General features: G+C 44.3%; 1 protein-coding gene across 1 annotated transcript in view; it reads right to left on the bottom strand.

The window, feature by feature from the left end:
* The window catches only part of LOC139532194 (aryl hydrocarbon receptor-like), an 84,410-nt gene extending 66,164 nt beyond the window's left edge, over nucleotides 1-18,246 (bottom strand). The window contains exons 1-3 of the mRNA XM_071329498.1: nucleotides 17,628-18,246; nucleotides 16,816-16,836; nucleotides 16,502-16,692 (exon numbers count right to left, since the gene is read on the bottom strand). Coding sequence (XP_071185599.1) covers nucleotides 16,502-16,692; nucleotides 16,816-16,836; nucleotides 17,628-17,668 — 253 coding nt within the window. The 5' untranslated portion in view covers nucleotides 17,669-18,246. The remainder of the gene's footprint in view (nucleotides 1-16,501; nucleotides 16,693-16,815; nucleotides 16,837-17,627) is intronic.
* Nucleotides 18,247-26,628: the final 8,382 nt, after the last annotated feature.

Raw genomic sequence — 26,628 nt, 5'->3', positions numbered from 1 at the left:
GATGGTTACTGTACTAATGTAAACAGCTACTGCGCTGTACTATTTTAAAGATGGTTACTGTACTAATGTAAACAGCTACTGCGCTGTACTATTTTAAAGATGGTTACTGTACTAATGTAAACAGCTACTGCGCTGTACTATTTTAAAGATGGTTACTGTACTAATGTAAACAGCTACTGCGCTGTACTATTTTAAAGATGGTTACTGTACTAATGTAAACAGCTACTGCGCTGTACTATTTTAAAGCTCTCTGAACTACTCTACTAAATAGTGTCACAGATAGCTTTCAACCATGAACACAAATGAATCAATTTACAGTTAGCTCTCACTCTCCTTCTCTTAAACCCTCTTCCCCCCCTCTACCTCTTCCTCCGCCTTCCCACAAATCGCACATCACCAATAGAGTGTGTGTGTGACATAAACAGTGACCCGTTAAATGTGACAGCTTGTGTTGGGGACACACATGCACCCCTCCAACCCAACCCCCCCCGATTCATGAATCATTAATGAAAATTACCCAGAAAGTGTGTGTGTCTGTGTGTTTCTGTTTGTCTGTGTCTGTGTGTGTGTGTATGTGTGTGTGTACAGGGGAAGTTGAGGGGAAGCAGCTAGAGCACACACTGGGAAAAGGGGTGGGGATAACACACACACACACACACACACACACACACACACACACACACACACACACACACACACACACACACACACACACACACACACACACACACACACACACACACACACACACACACACACGCACACACACAAACAGGGGAAGGAGTGAACTGCCCGCCACCACACCATGGGCCAAGAGACACCAATGGGACGTGTGAAATATGTATGTAGCTAATGGCCCAAACAAACAAGGTCAATCCCAGTTGAGGTCCCCAAATCCTCCTGCTAAACCCCATCTCTAACCGTAGGGCGGAGAACATTCAGGTTGTTGACGTAGAGCTAAAAAAAATAGGTAGGAAAACGCAGATTTCCGTTAATGGAAAGTAAAGTAACGCTCCCTAAATTTTCAATACATTTTTCCTGCAAAAAGTGGGTAAACGCTCTCAAAAAATTCAAAAAGGTTACCTGCGTTTACCCACCACTACACCACTGGTTGTTAGTGATAGTTCAAGCCCCGAGCATAGGCCTTGACTATCTAGTTGTAAACACTGGATAAATCTAAAAGCACTAGGACTCCAGTACTGAACGGAAATGGTACAATATTGAGATAGTTCACTCATTAGAGGACTGTTCCATTCATGTTATGCTATTTCCCTTCTCCTGTCAGTGAGATGCTGGAACCGGACATATTAGTATATTCGTATTTTAGCCTCATTGATATCTCTGTCATGCTGTGCAGCACAATAACATGCTAAACGCTTTGAATCACGTTATATGACCCTATATTTAGCTTGGTAATGAGGAACATGATTAAGATGTGATTAAGGCCATTCTATGCTTATGACATGTGAACTTTTGTATAATTTAAATCAAAACATGGTAATTATACAGCTAGTATTCCATGCAACAAGGCACATGGATTTCATGAGTGGCTGAGCAGGTACAGTAGAGGAGAGAGAGGGCGATGCTGCCTGGGACACAACACTATACAACATCACTACAAGAATACTACAATGTTACTACAACAATAATACAACTTTGCTACAACGTTACAGGCTGGTCCCAGATCTGTTAGTGCCGTCTTGCCAACTGCTACGGTCACTGTCATGCCAAACTTGACCATATGAGTTGGTTAAACAGCACAAACAGATCTGGGACCAGGATACTTTAATGCTGTACTACGACACCGCACTAGAAAGTTGCTCTACAGGGCTTCCACTTTAGCCTTGCTACCAGTCTTTGTGCTTTGTTGTCATGCCAAACAAGGAGTGGCAAAGAGTGGAATGACAGCACAAACGGACTGGTACCCAGGCTACTTCCACTCTCCATTCTAGCGGGAGATCAGTGGCTCTCTGGGTGGGGAGGATCGACTTAACCCTCTACACACACCAGGGAGGCTTAGGATCAGGAAGTAGAAATAGAACAGGTGTAGCTTAGCACAACACTCACAAACCCTTCCCCACCCAAACCATCCACTAGCACAAACCACTAGCATAAATGAATGAATTAACCACTAGCATAAACAACATCTGAAGAGTGCAGTATGTACTGCTACAACACACACACACACACACACACACACACACACACACACACACACACACACACACACACACACACACACACACACACACACACACACACACACACACACACACACACACACACACACACACACACACACACACACACACACACACACACGAGGATGATAATAACATGAACTGAAAAGCGTTGTAGTGTTACATAAGCCCTAATCTGCCTGCTCTCAGATCACAGCAGAGCAGATGGCCTATCCTGGAAACAGTGGTGTTTGGATGCCCATAAACGGCAATCAGGACAACACAGTGTAAATACAACATTTTACATTTACGTAATTTAGCAGACCCTCTTATCCAGAACGACTTACAGGAGCAAATAGGGTTAAGTGCCTTACTCAATGGCACATTAACAGAATCAAACCAGCGACCTTTTGGTTACTGGCCCAACGCTCTAACCGCTAGAGTACCTGCAGCCAAATACAACTACAATACAATAAGACCTAAGGGTCAGGGTTAAATCGGATCACGTTTTGTCTGCTATGCGCCATTTAAAGGTCATTTCCGATTGAGCTGACATATGCAGTGTTTACCGTGAACGCTGGAACATCGCCTTTAAAAGGTGCATAGTCGACAAAGAGCGTTCGGACTGAATCCCAGACTAGAACACTACCGTACCGTTGTCAATCCCAAACAACCACCAAGTACGCAGTCTTTATTTTTTTCTGGAAAACAATACGAAGGTCACAAGTTACAAGATTATGATTTGGTTTCGAAGACTCTCAACATCTGTGTGAAGTGCTTTTGTGACTGACTGACTGACTACCCCAGGCAATACTGAAAGCTTAAAGAGAGAGGGAGAGCCCACAGTTGAATAACCTCCACCACACTCGACTGAATAAATCAATCCATGAATCATGATGACATTCAACTGAGAGGAAAGCGCACACGTGGCTTAAAGAAATGGTCCAGGAAGAAACCTTGAAGAAGCAAGATGTCTTCAGAGACTAATGAACATGTGTGTTTGGCTCCCTGCCAGATCCCGCTGTCTGTCTGTATAAACAACACTTTAAAAAAAAACATATACCGTGAAATGTCCTTGAGGCTGTCAACTTGATTAAAATTAGGATGTTTATTTCATCAAAAGATAGTTGAGTGAGAAAATGTGTTATTTGTTTCTCTTTTCCCCCCGGTACTTCTTTGTGATTCTGTCTTCAAAAGCACATACCTTGTTGCAAAGCATTTCCCAAAGGGATATTAAAGTACACTATTATATTCTCTTCCTCTTCAAGACGGTCTTAAAGCACTTTGTTCATCTGAGGGTGAGGACAGCTGTACAGCAACAACAGACAGCTAACATGATCACAGTACCACTGTATCATGGTCACAACAAGCAATGCTACTATTGTCGTATAATGTGGTTTGAATCAGCTGATCCGATCAGGACAGTTGAGTAGTGCAGAACGTATAACACAGTACAGTTGGAGAGGACTATGTAGCTGGCTAAGAGGACTCCTTCCTCTTCCTGGAATACCTGGGATACATTTTGATGCTGCAATGAGCTGTACATTGGCTTACAGTGGTTCGTTGATGACTCTCATTGCCAAGGTTACCCGATCCAAGCACATAGCCATGCTGTACCGTTCAACCTCCTTGGACTCAATGAATCCCTGGCTGTCAGGGCTAGCTCCCACATTACACCCCATAGCTGGATATGGGGGTCATTTATTTTGGGTGAGCCAGGGGATTTCAGCCCCCCATGCTTAGCAACTCAACACCATGAGTCTCTCTTCCTGATGTCGGTAACAGAAGGAAGCGGATTCTGAAATGGTAAGACAGAGCTGAGGACATGCTAAGTTAGAACTGCTTTTGTAACCTACATGGAAGTACAGTTTGGAACACTAGCCTTAAGTGTACATGTTCATACTGTAATACAAGAACACATACAGTTGAAGTCGGAAGTTTACATACACTTAGGTTGGAGTCATTAAAACTCGTTTTTCAACCACTCCACAAATTTCTTGTTAACAAACGATAGTTTTGGCAAGTCGGTTAGGACATCTACTTTGTGCATGACACAAGTAATTTTTCCAACAATTATTTACAGACAGATTATTTCACCAGAAAATGATGTTATGGCTTTAGAAGCTTCTGATAAGCAAATTGTCATAATTTGAGTCAATTGGAGGTTTAACTGTGGATGTATTTCAAGGCCTACATTCAAACTCAGTGCCTCTTTGTTTGACATCATGGGAAAATGAAAAGAAATCAGCCAAGACCTCAGAATTTTCTGAGGTCTGGTTCATCCTTGGGAGCAATTTCCAACCACCTGAAGGTACCACGTTCATCTGTACAAACAATAGTAAGCAAGTATAAACACCATGGGGCCACGCAGCCGTCATACCGCTCAGGAAGGAGACGCGTTCTGTCTCAAGGAGATGAATGTACTTTGGTGCGAAAAGTACAAATCAATCCCAGAACAACAGCAAAGGACCTTGTGAAGATGCTGGAGGAAACAGGTACAAAAGTATCTATATCTACATTAAAACGAGTCCTATATTGACATAACCTGAAAGGTCGCTCAGCAAGGAAGAAGACACTGCTCCAAAACTGCCATAAAAAAGCCAGACTACGGTTTGCAACTGCACATGGGGACAAAGATCGTACTTTTTGGAGAAATGTCCTCTGGTCTGATGAAACAAAAATAGAACTGTTTGGCCATAATGACCATCGTTATGTGCGGAGGAAAAAGGGGGAGGCTTGCAAGCTGAAGAACGCCATCCCAACCGTGAAGCACGGGGGTGGCAGCATCATGTTGTGGGGGTGCTTTGCTGCAGGAGGGACTGGTGCACTTCACAAAATAGATGGCATCATGAGGCAGGACAATTACAGTATGTGGATAAATTGAAGCAACATCTCAAGACATCAGTTAGGAAGTTAAAGCTTGGTCGCGAATGGGTCTTCCAAATGGACAATAACCCCAAGGATACTTCCAAAGTTGTGGCAAAATGGCTTGAGGACAACAAAGTCAAGGTATTGGAGTGGCCATCACAAAGCCCTGAGCTCAATCCTATAGAAAATGTGTGGGCAGAACTGAAAAAGCGTGTGCGAGCAGGGGGGCCTACAAACCTGACTCAGTTACACCAGCTCTGTCAGGAGGAATTGGACAAAATTCACCCAACTTATTGTGGGAAGCTTGTGGACGGCTACCCGAAACGTTTGACCCAAGTTAAACAGTTTAAAGGCAATGCTACCAAATACTAATTGAATGTATGTAAACTGTTTATGTAAACTGTGATGAAAGAAATATATTATTCTATATATATAAATATATATACAGTATATATAAATACTATTATTCACATTCTTAAAATAAAGTGGTGATTCTAACTGACCTAAGACAGGGAATTTGTACTAGGATTAAATGTCAGGAATTGTGATAAACTGAGTTTAAATGTATTTGGCTAAAGTGTATGTAAACGTCCGACTTCAACTGTAACTGTGTTTTCTTATGTGTAAAGTTTCACTACGTAGAGTAATGGAATAGCAGCTCTGAATCCAGCTGAGCCAAACCTCAGCGCTGTGCACCACTCGTCATCAACAACACTTCCTCTTTAACAACAAAACACTTCCAAGAACTGATGCATCGGCAATTCCAGTTCCACTAGGAGTGTCTGACGCTGGATGATGTAGCCTACAGGGCAACACCATGCACGCGCACGCGCACACGCACACGCACACGCACACGCACACACACACACACACACACACACACACACACACACACACACACTGATCCGGTTTGATGTTGCCTACAGGGCGCCAATACTGTAGCCAACTGGCAGCACTGACATGGGTTCTCACTGTTTCATGGGGTGGCAGAGAGGGGAGTGCACACACACACACACACATACACACACACACACACACACACGCGCCATTGGGTGGCCAGACGGGGCAGGGCAGGCACAATTGGGGTGGCCCTGCTGGAAGAGAAAGAGAGGCCCTGGCACTAACCGGACTAAATTATGGATCTCCTGTTTGTCTGCTGGTTTCATTACACACTAATTACAAAAGACAAACATCAATATGCCTCTTGATTAAATAAAGCTGTTTATGCTCTGTAACCGCCCGTAGCAGTCACTCCCAACAATGTACAGCATACCACCGTTCTCCCTATGTATCAATTTCAGTCAACTCCATAAGCTCTATAGGCCTACAGTATACCATGTGGGTGTCGGGTTACACCATACGATAGTTGAAAAGCAGAAGAAATGAAATATTGATCATGTGGACAACGCATGAAATGTTTCTGGGAGTAAACACAGTAGACAGAAGAAAAGGGTCTGATAAACACACCGTGAAAGTGACAGGGATCAGGCGGGAAATAGTCACATAAACGAGTCCGTCACTGGGGCCGTGTTCCCAACCATACTGGACATCTACTCAAAGCGTTGTCTGAGGAAGAACCGCAACATTATCAGGGACCCCACACACCCCAGCCACGGACTGTTCACTCCTGTACTGCCTGGCAGACGGTATCGGAGCATGGGGTCTAGGACAAGCCATCAGACTGCTAAACACTTGATCTGGGACTGACCATTTGCACTGACTCTGCACACCTTAGCACACATGAACTCACTCACACAGGCTCACATATGCACAACACATGTACACACACACACGCGCACAAACACCGAGATGTACGTTATTTGGCCCTACTACATGTCTGCCAGAAGCAGCTATCTGTCAATGTAAACATTGACGTGACCAATAAGTCCCAGGTAGTAGTGGATCTGTCAGTGTGGGTTTGTACAGCCTTCGCTCTCCTTCCCAGCGCTTTGCTTTGCTGGTATGTATACACACACACACACACACACACACACACACACACACACACACACACACACACACACACACACACACACACACACACACACACACACACACACACACACACACACACACACACACACACACACACACACACATTCAAGCTACACACACATCGCGACTGCTGCTATTAAGAGATCTATTTATTAATGCTAAACTGCACAATTTAAACACTTTGCTCTCAATATCTCCCTTCCTGACACACGTGTAAATACTGTGCTGTAAATGTGTCGAATGCCTTCCTTGTATTTATATTATATAGAAAAAGATGTGTATACTTAATTACTTATTTTTTTAAATATTCTTGTTGTCACATTATTGAGAGGCGAACCTCCAAACCAGCATTTCATTGTACTGTGTATACACCATGTGTATCCTGTGGATATGACAAATAAACTTGATTTGACTTGAATCTGGGATCTGGGTTTAGAAGGACCTTTGGTGGCCTGGCATTGCTCTGGAGAAGGCTGAGACTGCATGTCAAATGTTGATTGGTCCAACAATTAAGTCAGCAGCATCTCAGCTGAAAACCAACACAGAGCACAGGCAATAAAGCTCCTGCTTCCAGTCATGATGACCAAATAAAAAAAACATTACGTGAACAAAACTCAGATCATAAGAGGTCAAAAGAACACGCTAGGCCAAATTAAATGTCACAAAATGTCCTATTACAATTTTTTTAAACAACGGTAAGATTTCATTTCAGTAGCATGACGCTTTTGTCACAGCGCATTCCCTCTCCATTTCACTTTGTGGAGACTGTTATCCCTTTAGTTTTTATTGGAGCGAGTAGAGTAGTAGATAGCTATCAGGAGAACAGTCCCCATTCCATCAGATTTTAATGAGCGTTAATTGCCACTTAAAGCAGAAAAATGTGTGACTGACACACAATGATCGACGATTCCCTGGCCTTTAATAGTGGGTACCATGGCTGGGACAGGTTCTTGCTCAGATAAGAGAGTCTTTGTCCCAACACTGTCTCTAGTTATTCTACTGTCTCACAAGTCATGGCAGAGGGAGAGAGATAGAGAGAGAGAGAGATAGAGAGGGGAGAGAGATAGAGAGGTAGCTGTGACTAGTGCTAACAGGAGGAGAGAGAGAGAGAGAGAGAGAGAGAGAGAGAGAGAGAGAGAGAGAGAGAGAGAGAGAGAGGGAGAGAGAGAGAGAGAGAGAGAGAGAGAGCGAGGGAGAGATGGAGAGGTGGAGAGAGAGAGAGAGGGAGAGATGGAGAGAGAGAGAGAGGGAGAGATGGAGAGAGAGAGAGAGGGGAGAGAGCTGTGACTAGTGCTGAACAGGAGGAGAGAGAGAGAAGAGAGAGGAGAGAGAGGTAGCTGTGACTAGTGCTAACAGGAGGAGAGAGAGAGAAAGAGAGAGAGAGAGAGAGAGAGAGAGAGAGAGAGAGAGAGAGAGAGAGAGAGAGAGAGAGAGAGAGAGAGAGAGAGAGAGAGAGAGAGAGAGAGAGAGAGAGAGAGAGAGAGAGAGAGAGAGAGAGAGAGAGAGAGAGAGAGAGAGAGAGAGAGAGAGGGAGAGATGGAGAGATGGAGAGAGAGAGAGAGGGAGAGATGGAGAGAGAGAGAGAGGGGAGAGATAGCTGTGACTAGTGCTAACAGGAGGAGAGAGATGGAGAAGGAGGAGGGAACTGGTAGGTCATCATGTCTCTATTTCAAATCTACAGTAAGCCTCTCTCTGGCTAAAATTGTCATCATGCTCAAAGTTTACCCGAAAGCCACCAAAGCAATTAAGAGAACTGTAAGCTGTTTTGGCAGGGGTCTGTTTTCCTCTACTCCTCACATAAGACAGTTTGACTGATCTGTATGGAAGCTTCAGTCTAATAAGTGACCAGGGCTGTGATCAGTTCAACACACACACACACAAACACACAATCACACTGGGGAGGGACGGGGCACTAGGGTCAGGCTTAGCCAAAATAAACATGGCCGTTGTTGTGAAAATATGGAGGCCTGTGGCTGGAGCAAGGTGTGTGTCTGTGTGTGTGAGGGGGTTCATTGATGGAACATAACGACAATGCTTTGCACACACACACACACACACACACACACACACACACACACACACACACACACACACACACACACACACACACACACACACACACACACACACACACACACACACACACACACACATACCTATTTAGCAGGAGTGCATTCTACGGGATCAGTTTCTCCAGGAATTAAGAAAAGCTTGTTGACAGACTGATGGTGTAAGGTAAAGAGCAGGAATTTGGAGAGATAGCGAGAGATAGCGAGAGAGAGAGAGAGACTATTAGTTCAGTTTCTTCTTCATCTACCGAATCTCATTATCTCTCTCTCTAATAGCACTGGGCACTACAGTAGGTTGAACCATGAGAAAATAGGACAGTTGATGGGAAGCTACACTCTGGTAATCACACCAAAGTGACCTTTTAAGACCAATGTATTCCTGGCTGGCTACCTTGACATAGCAGCACAAGACTGGCCCTTTTGTGTCCACAAGGTTTGATTCTGATGTGCTGCTGTTTTTTTTTCACCCCCCCCCCCCCTTTCTTATTTTCTTTTTCAAAGGAGTATAAACCCTCTTTAAGTGGATTAACCCTGTTGTTTTTATTCCAAAATACTTTCATCCTCAAATGCTCCTTTTCAGCTCTATGTAATGACAATACGTTGGTAGTAAGACATTGAAAACAAAAGCGACACTTTATTTCGTGTCTCAGTTCTGAGAACTGTTTAACAATATTACACTTATAAAAGCTATATTTCTTTAATATCCAAGCCCTGGAACTGAACTTTCTAGTATGGGTTCTTTGTTAGTTTTTGCTCTCTAGTCACCCACTTGTTTTTGCTTTTTAACCAGTTTTACACAAATCTCTGTCTGGTTCTCTGGCTCTGTGTGGTCCACAAAGTCCTCATCCATTACTTTTCCATTGGCTCTAGTCAATTCATCATGGACCAGTCATAAGATAGTTAGCACAGGGCCCCCTTCTCTCTCCATGTGAGAAGAGGAGGGGTCTCATGCAAAATCACTGGGAGTTCATTTACCAATGTGATCTGGAACCGTCATGGTTGAGACTCATTCAAATCAATCGAACCATGGATGTAAGAAGACAAGGCGATCTGAGGCAAAAACCCACCAGATCTAGACGACAGATCTACTCTACTCCGGCCACTGAGGTTAAGCTATCGTTGTAACTCAACACAAAGGCTGTGTCGTAAGCTGTCTTAAGACAGTCGGGCACATTTGTAACCCACGTTGAGTGGGGAATCCATCCTTTGTGAGCGAGACAGCCGTGGCAACGGTCTGCGGGAGGCCTTTACAACAGAGTGGGAATAGGACACATGGAGATACACTCAATTAAACAGAGTTTAGAGGGGGGGAAGGCACAGGCGGGGGTGACCGGGTTAGTGTAACGGCACGAGGCAACCAGAAAATACAACAACACCATCATCACCCCATCTCCGCTGGTTGGAGAGAGACATCGAAAAGATGGAAATACTCCTTATCTAAATCAAACGGTATATTAACAAAATCCAGAAGCAGGAGGGCAAATTGAAACGGAACGACTGCAGAGTTTTAAACTGGGTAAAACTTATCAACACAGTTTATCACGTTTATCAATGGTGAACAAACTACGACATGATGGTTGATTTTGAGTAAATGACCAGTTGATAATCGGTCTTCTGTTCTCCACCCTAACTGTGTTAATCAACGTTTTCCATCTTTTTGAAGCTGGCGTCGGTCCTGCATACTGTCATGTGGCAGCAGAAGGGAAACATGCAGAGGCTCTACCCAGTACCCAGATAAAATGCTTAAAAAAAGGACAAGACTACGATCAAACACCCCGTTGGAGAGATCGTTTGAGAGAAAGTAGCAGGGTTACAGGGTTGTGAGGCAGAACACTTCCAGCGTTTGAAAACACCTGGACAGTGGTCTCACACACACACACACACACACACACACACACACACACACACACACACACACACACACACACACACACACACACACACTGTTACAATAATCTGCAGTCAGGGCCTAAATCATTTCCAGTTGTAGTCTTTCTTTGCTACAGTATAACGCAATCTCAAGCCCTCTTTCAAATGACTAAGAACATTCAATATGGAGGGTACAATGGTTGATAAATGAGTTTAAAACATGTTCTATTTACTTAGTATATCCTCATGTCTCTGAGGTTGCTTGAGGCATCATAGGCATCATTTACGGCCAGTTTCATCTGAAACATATTTGTAAATCTTATCTCATCATTTACAGTCTACCAATATACAACTTTTAGGGCTCTATTTTAACAAACCTAACGCAAAGATTAATCTAAGCGCTTCTGAGGGTGTGTCAGAAATATTTTTGCTATTTTCACACCCGGAATTATGAGTACAATAGCTGGCGGTGGCGTGAAAGGGCTTGGTTTTGATGGATAAACAAGTTGTAGATGTGTCGAGGGCTCGGCCACTCACTGGCTTAATACTGCATGCTTTTGTCTCAAGTTCTGTAGGTTATTGACGTCTTTGCGTTGTCAACTCCAATTCTGCTGGGGGCACGGAATATTCTTGTCCTGGTCCATTGTGGATTGATACTACAGTTAAATGTTAAATAGCATAGGCTACAGTAACGAATAATAGCAACAACAACAAAAAACTGTGTTTGCTCAATAGCCTATGTTTGGAATGTTGGCAGTCAGAGCCTACATGTCTTTACGCATCGCACTTCTCCTTAAAACAAAAATACTAGGCTCCCGTGAATTATATTGTTTGTGTGAGGCACGTTTTCAAATAGCAAGATACCGTTGATACTGCATTATAGGACTGAATCATTTAAATACGTTTGGAGGAGAGTGTCTTTGTTAACCCAATGAGATGCCCTCTTTGGAGATGGGGACGGATACTTGAACAAGCTAAATGAAGTATGCAGGTAGGCACATGTGTGCATGTTTTAGGATGTGCAGTATATTTTCAATTCAAGGCACTCTGACGTATAAAGCATTAAACACCTTTTAAGGATAGGCTACTTTGCAAGGCCAGGATAAGGAAGCCACGACGCATTGCTGTTGAAACAGGCTTAGTAGCCTAGACTTAGGGTAGCAGAGGGCTTTATATGAAATGGAAAACAATCGTTTTTTTAAAACACCACAATACTTTTCAACAGGATGGGGTCAGACGCATGATCTCTTAAATGGCTTCTCTCGTTCCATGGCACTGTGTACACAAAGTGTACTAGCACAGAGAGGCTGCTGCCTACATACAGACTTGAAATCATTGGCCACTTTAATAAGTGGAACACTAGTCACTTTAATAATCAAGTCAAATCAACGTTTATTTGTCACGTGCGCCGAATACAACAGGTGTAGAAGACCTTACAGTGAAATGCTTACTTACAGGCTCTAACCAATAGTGCAAAAAAGGTATTAGGTGAACAATAGGTAGGTAAAGAAATAAAACAACCGTAAAAACACAGGCTAAATACAGTAGCGAGGCTATAAAAGTAGCGAGGCTACATACAGACACCGGTTAGTCAGGCTGGTTGAGGTAGTATGTACATGTAGATATGGTTAAAGTGACTATGCATATATGATGAACAGAGAGTAGCAGTAGCGTAAAACAGGGCTGTTGGCGGGTGGTGGGTGGGACACAATGCAGATAGCCCGGTTAGCCACTGTGTGGGAGCACTGGTTGGTCGGCCCAATTGAGGTAGTATGTACATGAATGTATAGTTAAAGTGACTATGCATATATGATAAACAGAGAGTAGCAGCAGCGTAAAAAGAGAGGTTGGGGGGGGCACACAATGCAAATAGTCCGGGTAGCCATTTGATTACCTGTTCAGGAGTCTTATGGCTTGGGGGTAAAAACTGTTGAGAAGCCTTTTTGTCCTAGACTTGGCACTCCGGTACCGCTTGCCATGCGGTAGAAGAGAGAACAGTCTATGACTGGGGTGGCTGGGGTCTTTGACAATTTTTAGGGCCTTCCTCTGACACCGCCTGGTGTAGAGGTCCTGGATGGCAGGCAGCTTAGCCCCAGTGATGTACTGGGCCATACGCACTACCCTCTGTAGTGCCTTGCGGTCAGAGGCCGAGCAGTTGCCGTACCAGGCAGTGATGCAACCAGTCAGGATGCTCTCGATGTTGCATATTGCTGCACTGTCGGAACTAGAAGCACAAGCATTTCGCTACACTCGCAATAACATCTGATAACCATTTGAATGTGACCAATAAAATTTGGGCCTAAATGGGCCTAAACTTAGTCCTAAATGGTTTAAAGCATAACATTCGCAAGTCTATATAAAATACTATGCCTCTGTCAATTGTATCGTTGACTATGTTTGAGGCAGATTTTAAAAAATATCACCCGTTGATATGGATGACTGAATAGTTTGGAGTAGCGTGTCTTTGGTAATCGAATGAGGGGCGCTCTTTGATAATTGTGGCTGGATAGGCTACTGAATAAGTGAAACGAAGTATGCAGGTATGTGAATTGTGAATAATGAAAAAGCAAAAAACCTTCAAAATATTTCAAAGCACTCTCAGTAGACCACTGAAAGCCTCTTTATTCATAGGCTAGTTGGCTAATGGCCAGGATAAAAATAGGCTCCTATGCGATGTTGCTAAACCAGTCTTGATTAAGGGGAGGGTTGGCTATGTTTGGTTTTTAATCAAATTAAATTAAATTGGGAGAAAACAAAAGGAAACAACTCAAATATTGCCTTAAGACAGGTAAATTGCCGAACCTCGCGTTATGGCTGGAAAATGCCAGTGTGCCAGTGATGACGAAATTGCAAACTACCGTGCGTTTGACACTTGCGCCTCCTGAGCACCAGACGAAAATAGAGCCCTTAGTGTGTGAACATTTCTTTGACAACTGGTCTTTACACAATATTTAATTGTCACCATACGAATGATTATCGACACTAAGCTGCACATCTGGAAACAGTTCAGCTGAGTCATGTAATAGCGTAACGTTTACATTTGAGTCATTTATCAGACGGACTTATCCAGAGGGACTTAAAGTAGTGAGTGCATACATTTTCATACTGATCATCCCATGGGAATTGAACCCACAACTCTGACGTTGCTAGTGCCATGCTCCACCAACTGAGCCACACAAGACTATTACCATGACATTAGCAAAAACATGACCAAAAAACTCAAATAGGTCAGGCTTTACGGTCTGGCTTAATTGTTTCCATCCTTATGTGACCCATAACCCCACACCCACCCTTCCTGTCTTTCCCTCTCCCTTTCTCTCTCTCATGATCGCTCCTTCTCTGTGACAAAAGCCTGTAAAGATTGCCCTATGTGTGCTCCAATGCCACTCTGAATATCTCCAATGGTCAGACTCATTAACAGTCTCTGTCAGACCCAGGGCAAAGTGGACCACCATGGAACTAACGATCTACCAATGTTAAATGATGTACAGTACGAGGCTGCTGTACCTCAGTCAAGCTCCCATTGGTCAAAACCTATCAAATAAAAGCCACGTCACATTCCAATACCCAGAATCCTAAGCCATCCTACTGTGCAGCACAAATGCTGTGATGATTAGTTGCCAGTTGAATCTAAAGAACTATGCTGGCATGTTTCTAAACTTCCATTTAAAAACCACACAAGTTCTTCACTAAAAGCCTGTTAAACATAACATAGCTCATCTAATCCCTGCACATCAAATAGCATTTGTACTATTTTCACATAAAAAAAATGGTTCACTGCAAAGGCTACACAAGAGTGTTAAACGCATGTTGTACCCTTATCTATAGTGGTACACTGGTACAGCAGTTTGGGAGAAATGGTGCAAAATGGTGCCATCGAATGCAGGAAGACCCACAGCTATTTTCTGTAACTAGGCTTTATTGTAGCTAGCCATGATTTATTCAAAAAATGTGATCAGATTTGTATTTTTCCTTCAAGTGTTACATTGTCCAAGTTCATTTACATTGCTGCTGATATAATGCAGCTATAAAATATTAAGTTTTCAATCAATTGAATGAAACACAGTTTCTTCCAATTGCATTTAATCAATTGTTGATTTATAGTGTAACATAATGTATCATATATGTCGTTGAGCAGCGACTTTTATCCAAAGCGACGAGACAGAGACGAGACATGTTCATACATGATCATATTGTTGATCACATGAAAACCGTAATGGAGGACTCATACTTCATTACATATAGCCCTTTAGTTCCTCTCTCCTCCTTTCCTTCTCTCCCCTATCCTTCTCTCCTCTTTCTTCCTCTCCTCCAGTTTATGTTAAGCAGTGTGGTGGATGGGAGGGAAGGAAAGGACTTCTCCTTGGTTAATCTCTCTACCTGTCCTGGGAGTCTCTGCTCATGGTGTTGTAATTAAAACAACTCCTAGTGGAGTCCTCTCAAATATTAAACCTGTTATTGTCTCCACAGACACACGCTGATTCGAACGCAAACCTCCAATCTCCCTTCCATTTCCAAATAGATGGAGGGAACTTACTTGATGTTATTCATTTATTCAGATGATTTCTCTTAAAACCATAAATGTTGGGTAGTAAGGTCCAGAAGTCATTGAGGTGAAACATCTCCACAATATTTTAGCTTTGTTCCGGTGTGCCTTGAAGATAGTCCCATAAGCAATCTCAACCCTGCCCCCTTTCCTCCTCTCCTCTCCTCCCCAGCTATGCACTTTCCATTCCCCATGCAGCATCTTCCAACACAGCTCTTACCCACGGCGGAGTCGGGTCATGCCCACTGTTTCCATTCGACTCACCTCAACGGCCATTTTAAAATTGACTGTCTAAAACAAACATTTTCCTCCCTCCGTTTTATAAATGATTTAAGCTCATTTTCTTTTAATTATGCATGATGCATCACCACCACCAGAACTCAGCGCCTGCACTGCAGCGTCCTCCGAAGACAGGAAGGGCGGTAAAGGTTGGGATTCTGACATAGAAAACCCCATATTGAAAGTGTATAAAAATATGTTTTTGTATGTCATTGATTAGCTTATTGAGTAGTACAGTATTGTCTTTACATCATGTATGTGGTGTGTCTTGAGAAGAAAATGTGAAAGGATACAGCCTTGCAACATTTCTTAGAAAGGCCTTGCCAAGATAACACAATTATTTAATACATTTAGAAGGGATTGAATAATACAACCTAATACATTATTTTCAGCAGAGTACAATTTAAAAAAAATAATATCATATAATATATAATAATTGTATTTTCTTTTCTTTTAAGGAAATGTCCAAAAAATTGGTCATATGTATGTCACTACAGTGCATATCCTAAGCTTATAACCTCCACACAGTTACCTGCAGCCAACACACACACGCACGCACGCACGCACGCAGGCAGGCACGCACGCACGCACGCACGCACGCACACACACACACACACACACACACACACACACACACACACACACACACACACACACACACACACACACACACGCACACACGCACACACAATCACCTGAGAAGAAGTTCTTGGTCCTCAGGTAGCTCACGCTGAGCCGTAAGATAGAGAGTTTATCCAAGCTGGAGGTGACCTCTTCTGGGAAGGGCAGTAGACTGGCCAGACGGTCCAACTCAGAGTTCAGACGGTCCCGGTGGCGCTTTGATGGGTTAGACTTGGTCCCTTCAGATGGAGCTGTCTGTTTCTCTCTGAGCAGTAGAAGAGACATGGGGTTATTAGGGAATCACAGAGGAAAATTATGAAGCCAGTAGGCTAATTCTCTCAATGTTGATAAGAAGGTAAACAGTGGACATATTGCCACTCGTACTCACTTTTGGTCTTTCACTTCGATGCTGAATGATAAATCATATAATTAAATATTGGTATTAATAATAATACTATACGTTTAATAATAAATAATCATCATATCAATAATAATACTAATAGCAATAATAATAACAATAATATTATTATAATACTTTTCTTATTTCCTTAAGTTTAATTATTATTTTTGCTCCTTTTTTAGATAATTTTTTTAACCAGTTATAGATAAGCAATAATAACATTTGAAATACAGTGTGAAAAAAATATGAATGGTCAAGTACTTGAACGTTTCACACGATACAATAAGGGCACATTGAACTATGAAAAATACTGAAACGAAAATAGATACAAAAGGCCTGAGTATGATGAGCACGAGCACTTCGCGCCTTGCACCTGTGCCCGGAGCACTGGCATGGGTCCATTAAGATTCGAATTGAATCAAATTGAATCATCATATTGAATCATCTCTCTCCATCTGAATTGAACATCACTTCAACCATTTGACCTCATCATGATTATGAGTCAAATTATGTGTTGAGTTATTTTTATTTAGGACATTATGCATAACATTATGCATCATTATCCTGACACAATATACTATCTAGGATAAACATACTGCATATATATATATATACACATCTGTCTGCACCAAAGAATATTGAAGATATTTACATGCTATTTGGATGGATCGTGAGTGACTATCATGTCATATAGCGTTGACTCATATATTATCAAATAATAAAAAAGAATAACAACTTTATTGTGGGCCATTTTAGTTCATTATGCAAGCTAATGCATCATTTAAAAAACTCTCACTTACCCTCTTTGCACTGGTTTTCTTCTTTTCCGTCCAGCATACATGGTTGAGGCTTTACTAGCAGCCTGCGGTAAAGCCGAATTATTCTATGTTAAGTGAAGACCGAGCCGATCTACATAAACCCGGTAATGGTTGTCTAATAGCCTATCTACTCATCCCCAGATCTTGTCCAGAAGGAACTGGATCAAGCAATGCACCGATTCATCAGTCCTCTTGTCCTACATCAATGACGTTGATGTTTGTCAGGCGGTTCAAATAATTAAGCCTACAAACAAATACTGACAACGATTATATAAATGCCATTGCATGCAACTGAACGCCGTATCACAATGAAATATAGTTTTCCAACAAATAAGCAATGCTAAATTGACATTCGTCAAAAAGTGACAGCAAATGCATCCCTTCCACGGTGTTGAACCTGTGCGTAAAATGCTGTTGACATCCGATATTAAATGCCTTCCTCATCATGCAAAGTCCATGTCATCATTCGTTTCGATACAAAGTTAACATAAGTGGAAAAAAATAGAGGGGGAAATAATAAAGACATTGAAATATGTTGCAGCTTTTTCGCTAACGCTTCTTTGCAAATCTCTTGTGGCACGAGCAGCTAAAGCGCGCTCTCAACCTGAGCCCACAGCCCCCCTCACAACCCAGTTATTCCAGGGAACACGCATTGGACTGGACTGACCAGGCAACCGGCACAGATTTGTGCAAGAGCGCGCAAGGATCAGAGGTGGAGGCGCGCGAATCAGAGGCCTTGAGTTAGAGGGCGCGCGCAAGGATTAGGCCTCAGGTTAGAGGGCGCGTGCAATTAACAGAAATAGGATCAGCTCAAGGTTCCATTTGGTCACTGGCACAACTGGCACTCAACTATTTGTAAAGTTGGTTGACTATTCGGCTATGCAATTATATATTTAGTGAAGTCGGAAAACCTTGCAGAAGTTTATTTATCTTGATTTACTCATTTTGGGTATGCCTTTCTATAACTAAAATAACCATGAGGACCTTTCCTCAGGTGAGAAAATTAAACTTCAAAACCTTCTAAGTTTTTTTATTTATTTATTTTATTTTCTCCAGAAATACAAGAAAAAAAGTTACTCTTGAATAACTTCCAAAAACATGTTTCCTATTTCAGTCCAGTATTACTATAAAGTAAGTTGTGTGCAAACATGATATTATCTCTCTTTTGTATAACACCAGAGGGCTTGTGGTAATGTTATGTGAGTATGCCCCCTCTAGTGACCAAAATGAATATGACATAACACCGTTTCATAAGTTGTTGGGGCAAACTACTACTTCTACTTTCACAGATAACATATCATGGCATAAAGTAACATAGCATAACGTAACATAACATAGCATAACATAACATACATCTTTGAAAAATGTATGTCTTTACAGATAAAATAATTATTGGAAATAAATACTCCGACTGCTCCCTCTCCCCCTATCCTGTGGGAATCATGAGGGCCCTCAGGCATACCTGAGAAGACAGATAATATCATTCACCTCTAGGGTGAAAAGGAGTCACATAAGCCTTCAGTCAGGAAGGCTCATGACGGTTTCACTGTAGAATTAAACCAAAAAAATAATAGATGCATTAATGGAAATTAATGGAAATGCATCAACATATTATTGACAAGGGTATGTTGCCTCCAACTCTACAAGAGGCCTTGATTTCATTGATCTGTAAACTAGAAAAAGACCACATTATGCCGTCTTCTTATCGCACAATCTCATTCATTAATGTTGATTTGAAATTGATTGCTAAAGCCATCACATTCAGGCTGGAAGGGTACCTACGAACATTGATTAACAATGACAAGGGTCCATTAAAGATAGAATGTCATTAATAACTTAAGGCGCCATTTTCATATCTTATCCGAAGCAAGACAGTCAGATGAACCCGCAGTTGTAGTATCACTTGACGCAGAGAATGCCCTTGATCGTGTTGAATGGAACTATCTCTTCAAGGTTTTGGAGCATTTACATTTTGGTGCATATTTCAGTAACTGTGTTAAGCTTTTATATGACACACGAAAAGCCAGAGTGAGCACAAATTAAATGGTGTCTGCTCTGCTTCCCTATTGGTCGTAGTACGAGACAAGGGTGTCCTCTTTCCCCCATGTTGTTTGTTTTGGTTTAGGAACCATTGACAAAAGATTCAAGAGAACTCTTGCATCACAGGATTTTCAGTGGGAGATATAGTGCACAAGATTTCTTTGTATCCTAGTATTTCTCACAAAACCAGACACATCACTGAGGGTGCTGTTGCATGTGATTGATTATCTCAGTACTTTCTCTGGTTACACAATTAACTGGTCTAAGAGTGAGGTCCTTCCAATATCTAAAGCACATATTAGATGACTATTTCTCTGGTTAATTGAGATTAACCCTCCTACATGGACTCAGATTGAAGGGCATATTCTAAAAGTACAAGATACAGTATGTAATATGTGTCACGTTCCTGACCTGTTTTCTCTTGTTTTGTATGTGTTTATTGGTCAGGGCGTGAGTTTTGGGTGGGCAGTCTATGTTTTCTGTTTCTATGTTGGTTTTGGGTTGCCTGGTATGGCTCTCAATCAGAGGCAGGTGTTTGACGTTTCCTCTGATTGAGAGTCATATTAAGGTAGGTTGTTCTCACTGTTTGTTTGTGGGTGGTTGTCTCCTGTGTCTGTAGGTATGTTCGTGCCACACGGGACTGTAGCGTTGGTTTGTAGTCTGTACCTGTTTCGTGCGTTCTTCGTTTATATGTAAGTTCACATGTTTTAGGTCAGTCTACGTTCGTTTGTTGTTTTGTAATTATCAAGTGTTCTTCGTGTGTTTAGTTTAGTTTTGTAAATAAATCATTATGTCATCCTACCTCGCTGCAAATTGGTCTTCCGATCCCTCTCTCCTCTCCTCGTCCGAGGAGGAGGAGGAATTAGAGTTCCGTTACAGAACCACCCACCAAATTACCAGGATCAAGCAGCGGGGAAAAGGGCAGCGACAGCAACCGCAGAGATCCCAGGATTCATGGACATGGGAGGAGATCCTGGACGGCAAAGGACCCTGGGCTCAGCCAGGGGAATATCGCCGTCCCAAGGCGGAGCTGGAGGCAGCGAAGGCAGAGAGGCGCTGGTATGAGGAGGCAGCGCGGCGATGCGGTTGGGAGCCCGAGAGTCAGACCCAAACATTTCTTGGGGGGGGGGCACACGAGGAGTGTGGCAAAGCCGGGTAGGATACCTGAGCCAACTCCCCGTGCTTACCGTGGAGTGAGAGGGCGTCGTACTGGTCAGACACCGTGTTATGCGGTAAAGCGCACGGTGTCCCCAGTACGCGTGCTTAGCCCAGTGCGGGCTATTCCACCTTGCCGCACTGGGAGGGCTAGGTTGGGCATCGAGCCGGATGTCATGAAGCCGGCCCAACGCATCTGGCCACCAGTGCGTCTCCTCGGGCCGGCATACATGGCACCAGCCTTACAGATGGTGTCCCCGGTTCGCCAGCATAGCCCAGTGCGGGCTATTCCACCTCGCCGCACTGGCAGGGCTACGGGCACCATTCAACCTGGTAGGGTTGGGCAGGCTCGGTGCTCAAGAGCACGTGTCCTCCTTCACGGTCCGGTATACCCGGTGCCACCTCCAAGTACCAGTCCACCGGTGGCAGCCCCCCGCACCAGGCTGTCTCTCCGGGTTCTCTCTCCAGCTGCTCCCACCTGTCCAGCGCTGTCAGAGCTTTCCTCCTCTCCAGCGCAGCCAGTGCCTATACCACGCACCAGGCTGTCTCTCCGTCTCCTCCCTACAGGTCTGCCAGTCTGCCCAGAACTGCCCGTCTGTCCTGAGCTGTCAGAGCTGCCCGTCTGTCCCGAGCGGTCAGAGCTGGCTGTCTGCCCAGCGGCGCCTGAACTGCCCGTCTGCCCAACGCCGCATGAACTGCCCGTCTGGACTGAGCCTGCAGAGCCGTCGTCCAGCCAGGACCAGCCAGAGCCGTCCAGCCAGGACCAGCCAGAGCCGTCCAGCCAGGACCAGCCAGAGCCGTCCAGCCAGGACCAGCCAGAGCCGTCCAGCCAGGACCTGCCAGAGCCTCAGCCAGGACCTGCCAGAGCCTCAGCCAGGACCTGCCAGAGTCCCTCAGCCAGGACCTGCCAGAGTCCCTCAGCCAGGACCTGCCAGAGTCCCTCAGCCAGGACCTGCCAGAGTCCCTCAGCCAGGACCTGCCAGAGTCCCTCAGCCAGGACCTGCCAGAGTCCCTCAGCCAGGACCTGCCAGAGTCCCTCAGCCAGGACCTGCCAGAGTCCCTCAGCCAGGACCTGCCAGAGTCCCTCAGCCAGGACCTGCCGTCCCTCAGCCCGGAGCTGCCGTCCCTCAGCCCGGAGCTGCCGTCCCTCAGCCCGGAGCTGCCCCTTATCCCGGTGCTGGCCCTTATCCCGGTGCTGCCCCTTCATTTAGGTGGGTTTAATTGGAGGGTGGTCATTGGGAGGGGGATACAGAAGCGGGGAGTGACTATGGTGGTGTGGGGACAGCGTCCGGAGCCTGAGCCACCACCGTGGTCAGATGCCCACCCAGACCCTCCCCTAGACTTTGTGCTGGTGCGCCCGGCGTTCGCACCTTAAGGGGGGGGTTATGTCACGTTCCTGACCTGTTTTCTCTTGTTTTGTATGTGTTTATTGGTCAGGGCGTGAGTTTTGGGTGGGCAGTCTATGTTTTCTGTTTCTATGTTGGTTTTGGGTTGCCTGGTATGGCTCTCAATCAGAGGCAGGTGTTTGACGTTTCCTCTGATTGAGAGTCATATTAAGGTAGGTTGTTCTCACTGTTTGTTTGTGGGTGGTTGTCTCCTGTGTCTGTAGGTATGTTCGTGCCACACGGGACTGTAGCGTTGGTTTGTAGTCTGTACCTGTTTCGTGCGTTCTTCGTTTATATGTAAGTTCACATGTTTTAGGTCAGTCTACGTTCGTTTGTTGTTTTGTAATTATCAAGTGTTCTTCGTGTTTAGTTTAGTTTTGTAAATAAATCATTATGTCATCCTACCTCGCTGCAAATTGGTCTTCCGATCCCTCTCTCCTCTCCTCGTCCGAGGAGGAGGAGGAATTAGAGTTCCGTTACAATATGTTCCATATTGCTTTACTCCCAAGAATATTAAGATGTTTACTGGAAACCCCATTCTTACGTCAATCTGTAAAGGTATGGAATGATGTTCATCGACATATGGGGCAGGATACTTATTTGTCCCACTATATCCCAATTTCACTCAATACTACATTTACAACAGGTCTGAGACCAAGTTTATACTTTTGACTCATCTGTCAATAGAACATTCTTCCAAGTGTCTTGATGATCATCCAGGTGCTTCCAGGTGCTTTTTGGCAAACCTGCGTCAACTTTTTGGGCAAGATGAGTCCCATTATGGGAACCATTGTCTGGTGAAAACCAAACCAAAAACCAAACACCGCATTCCACACTAAGAACCTCATCCCTACGGCCATCACAGAAGATTAATGGTCTGAAATGAATGAGCAATCCCAGAGAGTTTGCATTAACACAAGATACAAGCTTTGTCAGTACAAATTCATTCATAGAGCTTATATTACACCTGAAAGAATGAACCTCTTTAAAAAAAGACTTGTCCCCACACTGCCCTCGCTGTAAAACAGAGACAGGTTCTCTATTACACAGGACATTGGCCTGCTCTGAATTTGAACAATGGTAGCTGGAGATTGAAAGTATTTTACACAAAGTCCTTCATAAGGAAGTACATCTAACTTCCATGATGATGATACTTGGTGATCTATATACGATTTACAACTCACCTCTCAGGGAATTAATAATTTCTTTAGTTTAGCTATGACTGATGCCAAAAGATGTATAACTTTTAAGTGGAACGATGAGGTACCTGTCAGGACCCGGTGCGAGAAACAGTCACTAATAATCGTCAGAACCCAGAAGATGAGGCAGACACAGCAGTACTAGAGATGGTGGTTTAATTAAAGAACAAAATCTTCAGGCAAAGAAACTCAATCCACAATGTCCAAAAATAAAGCCAAAAGACACAAAATGGAAATCCTCCAAAATACAAAAGAAACTCCAAAGTGGTAAAAAACAGCAGGGAAAAACAAACCTCAAAAGACTACTCAAATAATACACAAGAACTAAACCAGAGAACCTCTGGAAAATCCAACAAGAGAAATATCTGAAAAAACAAGGCTTGGGCTGGGGCTGGGTGCTAACTTACAAACACTGAGCAAGGAACTGAGGAACACACAGGGTTTAAATACTAACAAGGGAATGACCTACAGGTGCAAACAATAATTAGAGCAAGTAAAACAAAAGGTACAAAAAAGGTGCAATGGGGACATCTAGTGACCAAAACCCGAACAGTTTTGGCCAAAACCTGACAGTACCTCCCAATATCACTCAATGGATTAATGAGGTCAGTTCTTGTATGCCACTAGAAAAAATAACATATGATATGCAAGGTAGCCCACAGTCCTTACATAAAATGTGGGATTCCTGGATATAATACATAGAGCCATTATAAATATTTGATCATTGTTGGGTGTATGGTGTGTGATTTGAGGTAACATCTTGAACAGGGTACCCCAACTGGCGGCCCGTGGGTGGTTATATTTGGTCCCCTAAGTTTTCTAAGCAAATTTTTTGTTAAAATTTTACAATATTTTGTTGTTGTTGAATTATCCTTGTTGGAATAAAACAACAGGAAATCAGCTCCAAGTGATTTTAATAAAAATAAAAAATCTGTTCCCAAGTATTCCCATGTATAATAGAGAGATGTGATCATAAACAAATAATAATAATTAATAATTATTTATTTGATTTATATAGCACTTTTCTACCAACTGAGCTACTCAAAGTGCTTTACATAATAAGGGGAAATTTGTAGCACCCACCTCAGTGATGCACAGCGACCATTTTTGTGTCAGAACGCTCACCACACATCAGCTATCAGGTGAAGAGGTGAGGAGTGATGTATGCCAATTAGGAATGAGGGGGATGGTTAGGTGGCCATGATGGAATGTGGCCAGGTTGGGAATTTAGCCTTGACACCGGGATGAATACCCCTATTCTTACAATAAGCGCAATGGAATTTTGAATCACCACAGAGTCAGGACACATGTTTTAACATCCCATCAGAAAGACAGCACCCTATGCAGGACAATGTTCCCAAATGTAATCAAGGTTTGAAATGATTATGTTTTAGTCAAATACTATATCTGTTTAGGCTTCTTGCGGTAAATTTGCAGTCTAAAAATATATTTTTTATTATTTTCTGGCCTCCTGACCATCCGCTCAAGAAAGAATTGGCCCGCGGTTGTCACGACTTCCGCCGAAGTCGGTCCCTCTCCTAGTTCGGGCGGCGTTCGGCGGTCGACGTCACCGGCCTTCTAGCCATCGCCGATCCACCTTTCATTATCCATTGGTTTTGTCTTGTCTTCCCTCACATCTGGTTTCAATTCCATCAATTCCATGTTGTATATTTAACCCTCTGTTCCCCCCATGTCCTTATCCTGAATTGTTGATTGTAAGAGTTTGTGCACGTTACGTCTGGCGTGCGAAGGGTTTCGTCCCATTGTATTTATTTGTTTTTGTTCACGATGATTTTTATTATTAAACTGCACCGTTGTAACACAGTCTTTGCTCCCCTGCGCCTGACTTCTCTGCCGCTGTCACGCCCTGACCATAGTTTGCGTTGTTTGTTTCTATGTTTTGTTTGGTCAGGGTGTGATATGAGTGGGCATTCTATGTTGTATGTCTAGTTTGTCTGTTTCTATGTGTTTGGCCTGATATGGTTCTCAATCAGAGGCAGGTGTTAGTCGTTGTCTCTGATTGGGAACCATATTTAGGTAGCCTGTTTTGTATTGTGGGTTGTGGGTGATTGTTCCTGTTCCTGTGTTTGTGTTCACGTTACGGAACTGTTTCGTCTTCGCTCATTTTGTCGGTATTGTTTTTGTTTGTTGTAACGGGCAGCAGCAGCGATCGCAGGACTCCTGGGCCTGGGAGGAGATTCTGGACGGCAAGGGACCCTGGGCACAGGCTGGAGAATATCGCCGTCCTCGGGAAGAGCTGGAGGCAGCTAAAGCCAAGAGGCGGTGGTATGAGGAAGCAGCACGAAAGCGCGGCTGGAAGACAGAGAAGCAGCCCCAAACATTTATTGGGGGGGGGGGTGGGGCACACGGGGAGTGTGGCTAAGTCAGGTAGGAGACCTGGGCCAGCTCCCTGTGCTTACCGTGGAGAGAGAGGGACCGGGCAGGCACCGTGTTATGCCGTGAGGCGCACGGTGCTCAGGCATAGCCCGGTGCGGTACATAGCAGTGCCTCGTATCGGCCGGGCTAGAGTGGGCATCGAGCCAGGTGCCTTGAAGCCGGCTCAGCGCATCTGGTCTCCAGTGCGTCTCCTCGGGCCGGGGTACATGGCACCAGCCCTACGCATGGTGTCCCTGGTTCGCCAGCACAGCCCAGTGCGGGCTATTCCACCCCGCACTGGCCTGTCTACAGGGAGCATTCTGCCAGGTAAGGTTGGGCAGGCTCAGTGCTCGAGACCTCCAGTGAGCCTCCACGGTCCGGTCTATCCGGTGCCTCCTCCACGCACCAGACCTTCGGTGGCAGCCCCACGCACCAGGCTGTCTCTCCGTTTCCTTCCTCCAGGTGCTCCCGTCTGTCCAGCACTGTCAGAGTCTCCCTCCTGTCCAGCGCCGCCTGAGCCGCCCGTCTGTCCAGCGCCGCCTGAGCTGTCCTCCTGTCCAGCGCCGCCTGAGCCGCCCGTCTGTCCAGCGCCGCCTGAGCCGCCGGAGCTGCCCTTCAGTCCGGAGCTGCCCCTCAGTCCGGAGCTGCCCCTCAGTCCGGAGCTGCCCCTCAGTCCGGAGCTGCCCCTCAGTCCAGTGGGGCCTTTTATTAGGGTCCTCGGTCCAAGGTCGGAGGCGAGGGTCGCCGCTCTAAAGAGGCCAATGAAGAGGGCAATGACTATGGTGGAGTGGGGTCCACGTCCCGCGCCAGAGCCGCCACCGCGGACAG

This window comes from Salvelinus alpinus, chromosome 10, assembly GCF_045679555.1.
Source record: "Salvelinus alpinus chromosome 10, SLU_Salpinus.1, whole genome shotgun sequence".
In the NCBI taxonomy this organism is placed as follows: Eukaryota; Metazoa; Chordata; class Actinopteri; order Salmoniformes; family Salmonidae; genus Salvelinus; species Salvelinus alpinus.
Note: the sequence above shows the minus strand (reverse complement) of the source record. Positions and strands in the feature narration are given on the sequence as shown.